Raw genomic sequence first — 7,810 nt, forward strand, 5'->3', positions numbered from 1 at the left:
TTTGTAGTTTTAGATAAGACTTATAATTTAAATAGCATTTCTACAGCAAAGCACTCCTCTTGAAATTAGCACTAGTGCATTCACTATTACAATCATGGGCAGTTAGTAAGCAGTACTTATCTCCAAAAATACTTTTGATAATTACAAACCTAAGATCCAAAAAGAACACCTTGCTGAATAAGCCAGTAAAACTATGTGTGTCCACTCTACATTTATCTTGAGTTTCTCCTTGCTGCAAGAAGCATTAGACTTTAAAATCAGAAACCAAATTTAATTCAGCAGACCAGATAGCTATTATTAAGAGGGATTAGAAAGGACTTGTGCTTCCAAGTTTAGGGGACCAACTGTTGCCCAGCCTCAGAAAAGCTAGTAATAATAACAGTTTATACATATTGCAACACATGCAATGAAATCGTTGAGTAAATTCCAACATGCCCAGTAACAATATGTTGGGGGGGGGGGGGGAGATGAAAATAGCTTAGTGTTGGTTCCAAATGGCTGTCTGACCATTTTAATTCATTTCTAATACAAACTGAAAATACTAAACCATAGAAGGACTAAGTTACACAATTTTTTCTCTAAATAAGGAGAACTGTTGTAAGATCAGTGCAATTTAAACCATTACAATAAAGATATATAAAGCAGCCTAAATCAATGACCGTTAACTATTTTGCCTTCTGGCACATGAAAAAAGTTGTCATCTTTGTATTTTTGATGTTCTGGCAAGTCTAGGGTTTTTTCAGCTTCTTCAATGTCACTGTGAATAGCTGCTATGAGTGCACCTACAAAGGAAGAAAAAAACCCCTCAATATAACCATTTCACAAACTACTTCTAGATAAAACACTAGGAAAATGTTGCTTCAAAAATATCACATGAAAACAAATAAAGAAAAAAAATTACAGGGGTGATGTGGCAAATGGAGAATCATCAGTTAAAATGTACACCATTTCCAGTTAGCCTGCAACTTCCTTGGTTCCCCACACATACATACACTCACTGTACTCGTTCAAGCAATATGTGTCAAAGAGCAGGAAATTGTTAGATTTTTACAATACTCGTTCGAAGAAAGAAAAAGATGCCCTTCAAACTGGTTCTCTGTGTATAAAGTCACTTCACTACAGTGCAGGACAAAGGTATGACCTTGAGTACGTTCCTCCACAGCTAATTCAGCAGAGATAATCCTGACAGAACAGCAAGATCTCTGCTACATAAGGGTTCAGGTCTTGGGAATACCAGCCTTGAGAAGAAGCCATGGCTTAAGAGTAGACCATCTGCATTGCATGTAGTGTTAGCAACAACCCTGGTTTAGGATTACTGAACTAGCCATGTAATATTTTGTCCTATTTCTTCTGTATTCTGTGTCAAAGGTTTGCTTTAAGACACAATGACCTCAGCTGTGCATATATCTTACCTATTAGGACACAGGCATGTTTAAAAGGAACATAGAGTAGACATATACATAGCTTCAGTGAGTCCCTTTCTTAAGCACCCAATGGCACCAGGGGAAGAGATAACAAGGACAGGGCATCTTGCCTCTAACTGGAGATATGCTAGAAAGACATCACAGGAGAAAAAGACCCTTCTCTCTCACGGAAGCAGAACTGCCCAACAATGAAGAATCTGGGCCAATGACCAGCAAGGGACAGAAAGCTGAAATTGGTGCATAGCCAGATGTAAGTAGAAGAGTTTCTGCATGATACCTACACCACCATCTCAGCACATTAGCTAACTTATTGGTGGGTGAGATTTCATGTTTGGTGTCAGCATGAATGGAATCCTGAAGTAAAATCTCAGGAGGGTGAGTGGCCTATTGTGGGTGTGTGCCCTTTGGGCAAAGATGGGTATGATACTGATTACTGGTTTCTGTTATGTCTTAATTCTAGTCACATTATTTGTAATCAATAAATCTTATCCACTTCTAAGACTGGGATGAGATAGGAATAATTAGGTTCCGTTACCTCAACAGCCATGCAGGCCTGATTAACCTTGGTACAAGCTGATGAGTGACAGGAAACTGGGGTAGCTGAGGATTTGGCGAATTTAACTTATAGTAAGGTCTTTTAAAGAGGATCTCCATTAAAAAGGACCAGGTAGAGGGTGACAGGATAGACCTCTGCCCAAGGCTCTGGAGAACCACTATTAGGTCAGATAGCATTGACCTTGATAGACCAATGGTCTGACTCATTAAAAGACAGCTTCATGTATGTTCCTACGGATGTAATGGATTTAAATCCTCATACATATTATGTGATGTATAAAGAAAAAAACAGCACCCAGTATATTTACAGGGTTGGAGAGAAGAAATGAACCACACAACCTAGTGCTGCTTCCTTCTGCTACAATTGATTAAAACAATTCACAATTGAAGTAAATAATTTGATTTGATTGTAAAGCAGCTTAGAAGCCATTACTACAGAAAGACAGTGTGTATACACACACACACACACACACAACATTCAAAGATAGTTTCCCAAAGCCAGATCCTAAGGCCTAGGAGCCAAGTAATTTATGCAAATCCTAAACCAGACAAAAGCAGTAATAATTAGGAAGTTCACCCCACTGCAGTAAACTCTAAAAAAAAAAAAGGAATTTCAGTCGGAGTAGAATTTTTTTTGGAAACGAAAGTCCTTTTCTTTAACAAGGAAACCCAGAACGTTTAGCAAAGAAAAATACACGTTCACATGGTGACATGAATAATCAGCCATAAATAGGAAGAACATGTGGAAAGCTGGGCAAGAATGAATGAGATCATTTATCAAGTGAAATATTTTTAAGCCACCTTTCTCAAAAACTCAATAAAAATGTTATGTAGTACCAGGGCCAGATCTAGGTGGGGGGGGGGGGGCAGAGGGGGGGTGCTTGCCCAGGTGCTGATGGAGGGGGGGCCACCAAATTCGGTATGGAGTCCATTGTATTCTACGGGACCATAAGATAGAATGGCCCATAAGGGAGCATCATTTTTTAATTTTGCCCCCCCTCTAAAAACATGTAGATCCGGTCCTGTATAGTACATTAGACCAGCAAAACAAATAGGGCACCATCTAAACCAGAGCACTCAAAGGCCATCAAAAGCTCTCCAGCTCCTTCTAAAATCACAAATGGGGCACTGTGTACCTCAAGAGAAACTCATTCTAGGATGATGCCACACACATCTTCCTTATTGAAGGAACTACCAGGAGAAACATGGATAGTTTATTGTTATTGCAGTCTTCAGACCAGACATACAAAAGGAAAATATAAATATACAAAGTCCCCAGAACTTTAAAACACTTTAATAAAGCATAAAAAACCAGTTTAAAATGGTAGAAACACTAAGTGCCACACAGATTAATTAGTGGGAAAACTGCATCTTCATGCCATGTAAGTTAGGCAGCCATATTCTGATGGCAAAAAACCACTAATTAGCATTTATAGTATTTATTCATTCAATTTATGTACTACCTATTCCCTACGATATAAGGCTCTAGGTGATGTACAGCCAATTAAAACAAGTTTAAAAGCAAAATGAACAACTACGTTCTTTCAGATGGCATCAGATATTTTTATGCTACCTTGCTCTGGACTGTGGGGAACAACTACTTCCTGGAAAAGCCCAGTCAGGGAAAAGGGTGCAACTTCCACAGACTTTGCCATTACATATGACACAGAATATTCCATAAAGCAGATTACCTTTGGTATCTCATTAAAGTGGAAGATAGAAGGCACAATGTTACATATGTTGGACCAGTCTGACAAACAGACGTGAAGGTCATTGAAGGTATCACTTAGCAACAACGAAGATTGTTCTATTGAAAGCTTTTAGGAGAGCATTCAAAACTTACTTAAAGAATCAAAGTTTCTTTCCGGTCTTATGTAGCCAAGAATAATTATACTAAGATCTTCTCCATAGAAATCCTCCTTGAAAGAGTGAATGATGTGTGTTTCCTAAAAGAAAGGAATAGTTTAGAAATTCCCCAGCTCTTAAACCTGTTCAAGATGCATTTTTACTCCAAGATTAAATTTGTTAAAAGTAAAGAGCCTTGCAGCTCTAATACCTTGCACAAGTCTATGTCACCTACATAAATTATGTAGGACAAAGAAACACTCTTGTTAATACCAAAACTTGCATTTTGTGAAAATGAACTAATTACAAATTCACTGCTACCCCAAACTCTTCTGATCGAACAAGTTTACCAACATTAACCTGCTACTTCCTTCTTGTTGTTCAGTCGCACAGTTGAATCCAACTCTTTGCGACCCCATGGACAAAGTCACGCCAGGCCCTCCTGTCGTCTACCATCATCCGAAGTCTGCTCAAATTCGTGTTTGTTACATCAGTAACACTGTCTAGTCATCTCATCTTTTGCTGTCCCCTTCTTCTTTTGCCTTGTCTTTCCCAGCATCGGAGTCTTCTCCAGTGAGTGCTCCCTTCTCATTTGGTAGCCAAATTATTTGAGCTTCAGCATCTGACTTTCCAGGGAACAGCTACTTCCTTATGTTCTCTTATAACTTGACCCCATTTGTTCATCTCCATTCTCTGAAGTCCTTTGGTCTTCTAGCAGCTATAGAGATGAAGTCAATGTGGAAAAATCTGTGCCATCTCTGTCAGTTCCCTGCAATGGGTTCTTCACCAAAGTTTCTTATGACAGAAAGCATGTATACAGGCATGATTGAATAAGGCTGGGATAGACAACTCCCAGCAAGTATGCTGACAATGGTGCACCACACCATTTTGCTTGGCACCCAAGTAACTGAGGCACTAGCAACAATGCTGGTGTGAGCAGGGTGGGAGAAGGCAACAGGCATAGCTTATGCCTATCACTGTCCCTCAGACTTGCAGGCACAGTCAACCTTAAGGTGAATCCATGAGAACAGTGTCAGAGGGCTGAACTTGCTCTGAGTAAAACCCCTTGCCTTTCCCCCTGCCTAACACACCCTCATGAGAGGTACACATTTTATCTTTTGGCAGCTGGGCCAAAAAAGTTCCCTATCTCAGGAACAATGTAGTCCAGCAATCTTAAGAATTATGGCTTTAGTTCTCAAATAAAGAAGATTTCCCAAGGCAAGTCATATACCTTTGTTTCCTAATTTCGTTTGAAAGTAATTATCAACATGAGATCTACAACCTGTAACGACATAATTTATCTGAAGGTACAACTGATACAGCTGAGTGAAACACACACACTTCTGTGCATCCTTGTGATGTTATTAGTAAAATGCCTAGTGAAAGGTTTTCATACTCTGCACCAGAGAGATGATAGAAATCGAAACTCCCAAAACAAGTCTCTACTGGACAGGGCCACAGTGTCTCATTGCACAAGAGTTCTTACTACAGATTTCTTAATATTCCAGTAATACGGATTCCAAAACAAGTTCCTACTGGACAGGGCCACAATGTCTCATAAGAAGAGTTCTTACCACAGATTTCTTAACATTCTTGTAATATGGATTCCAGCCAATACTCAAGACCATTTTATGCACATCTCCATTTGCAACAGAAGCCCATCCATAGTATATGCCCGTAGGGATATCAGAAGGGAAATTCTCAACTGTTCCCTCAGAAAAGTTAGCTGAAAAACAAAAGCAAAAGCTTGCAGTCATGCCCAGCATCCGTAAGTCACATGTACTTTCTTTGGGTTTCCCATTTTGGCAGGCATGACTAGAATTCAGATGAATTCCCTGTAAATCAAGGTGGCCCTGACTGAAAAGGAAGGGAATTTAATTTCATCTTTTTCTTCATGACTTAAATCACTAACCTAATAATCATCAAGATGGATTGAATTTCCCATTTTGTAATTCATACCATAACAGCAACACATTCTACTTTCCAATGAGAAGTGGGAAATCCAAGGAGTGTGAATTCCAGCCAGTGTAGATTTTACAAGAACATAATCTGACAAAACAAAAACATCTTCAGCATAATAAACGAAAAAAAACCTTTATTTTTAAGATAGGAAATTTACTCCTATCTGCTCCAAGCCCATTCCCTCGATTTTATTTTTTAAATCCCTTAGAGTTTCAGATTTTTGTTTGTTTTGTGAGAGAGCAGGCACCCAACAGCCATGGAAGGCTGGAGGAGAAGAGGGCTGTACAACCAAGTTTGCAAAAAAAAAAAAAAAAAGTAGCTTAACTACTAGTTCTGTGATGGGTTGAACCATTCTGTAAAGTTACAAAACAAGCCAGATCGTATTAAATTCAAAATAAAAAGGGAAATTAAAGGCCGAGTGGGATGCGCACTCACAGGAGTGATACAGGCGCTCAAGTCCCCCGCTTCCCCCCAAATCAGACTAGTAGTTTTTTTTTTCCTCGTCTCGCCAAACACAACCTGGAAGAAGGGAGAAGGAACCAGAAGGCTCGAGAAGGGCAGAGGCAGCGAAGAAGCCCTAGCGGCCGGGATTCGCAGTCGCCCTCCCTTCGACTTAGGCCCGGCGGCCGGCGCGGGAAGTGCCCGACCCACTCACCTGTGGGGATGCCGAGCTCTTTGGAGCCGCGGCCGAACCCGCGCACCACCTCTCCGCGACAGAAGTAGGGCAGGTGCTTCATCGAGGCGGCAGCCTGGCCGGAAGACTGGCTTCTGGCGACACAGGCAGCCAGTTTCAAGCGGCGCGGTGGGGAGCTCGAGCACGCCGCACACCGCCGAGCAGCCGGCGAGAAAAACACGCGGGGAGAAAGCAGGCGGAGCATCACGCGCCCACCGGAGAAGAGCAGAGGCGGGGCGAGGCAGTGCGTCAGCGCTTGGCTAACATTTCCCGTCAGTCAGCCTTAGAGCTCGAAACCAGCTCCGTCGGCTTTATACTCGCAAGCCCAACCGCGGGGACTCCCGTGTGCTTTCTGGTCACAGAGAGGCGGAAGGTAGTTCCGCAGTGTGAGCGCATGCGTCAGGACAAAGGCCTCGTTTTCTGTCGTTTTAGAGGGCGAAACTTGATAGAGGCTAAGAAGTACCGTCCTTTACCCCCCGCCCCATCTCAATTGGTGCCTGCGCAGATGCAGAAATATGCAGTGGAAGGCCGTGTCCTGCGATTCTTTTCGCCTCTGCTGAGGCCTCATTGTGGCGTCATCAGTTTCCGCCTCTGACATCAGGCGTCTGCGGAGCTTAGCCGGGCGGCTGGGGAAAGGGAGGCGCGCCGCAAAACGTTCCAGTTCTGGATCAGAAGGAAGGAACTCAATGGCTGCCTGTTATACGGTGCAGTCCTAAGAATACGTGCCCGGGAATAAACTTCATTGGGTAGGCTTGGTTACGATAGCCAGTAACATTACTAAGCATGTAAAATATATGTCTTTCAATTTGACTTTTTACAGAAAAAACTCACCGCTTCCAAGTCCAGTATCAGATCACATGGCAAAGTCAAGACCACAGATTGTACCTTTAAAAACCCGCACGCAGTACTTGGCAGCGCAGCGATGGCGTAAAAACGTGGAACCCAGGCATCCATCTTCATGAATCCACGCGATTTTTTTAACGTGGAAACAAAACCACCACCTATTGTAGATAATGTATTAGTCTGTAGTCAGCACCACAGAAATCATACTTCCATTGGCTTGTGGTGCCCTATGACAGAAAAATGCAGTTCCAAAGCATAAGTCATGAGTATTGCTTTGTCACCATCAAGTCATGGATCGTATCCATAGCCACATATTACACCAGAAAAATCCCAGATCCGCTGCTTCATGGTCCTGATATGCAGGGCTGGCTCACCCACTAGGAAAACTAGGCGGTTGCCTTGGGCGCCAGGAGGGCTTCCCCGAATTGGGCTTCCCCCTCCCAGTGCCCAAGACAAACGCCTAAATTTGCCTCTTCCCCACCCTCTCTGCTGCTGCCGCCACCTCCAG

At 42.4% G+C, this 7,810-nt stretch overlaps 1 protein-coding gene across 1 annotated transcript; it reads right to left on the reverse strand.

Annotated features, from left to right (window-relative positions):
- On the reverse strand, positions 1-6,645 carry RFK (riboflavin kinase). The gene is made up of 4 exons (XM_060237478.1): positions 6,442-6,645; positions 5,399-5,550; positions 3,823-3,925; positions 1-782 (listed from the first exon to the last, which is right to left on the reverse strand). Exons 1-4 carry the CDS (start codon positions 6,521-6,523, stop codon positions 652-654), a joined length of 468 nt encoding a protein of 155 aa, XP_060093461.1. The 5' UTR covers positions 6,524-6,645; the 3' UTR covers positions 1-651.
- Positions 6,646-7,810: the final 1,165 nt, after the last annotated feature.

This window comes from Heteronotia binoei, chromosome 4, assembly GCF_032191835.1.
Source record: "Heteronotia binoei isolate CCM8104 ecotype False Entrance Well chromosome 4, APGP_CSIRO_Hbin_v1, whole genome shotgun sequence".
NCBI lineage: Eukaryota > Metazoa > Chordata > Lepidosauria > Squamata > Gekkonidae > Heteronotia > Heteronotia binoei.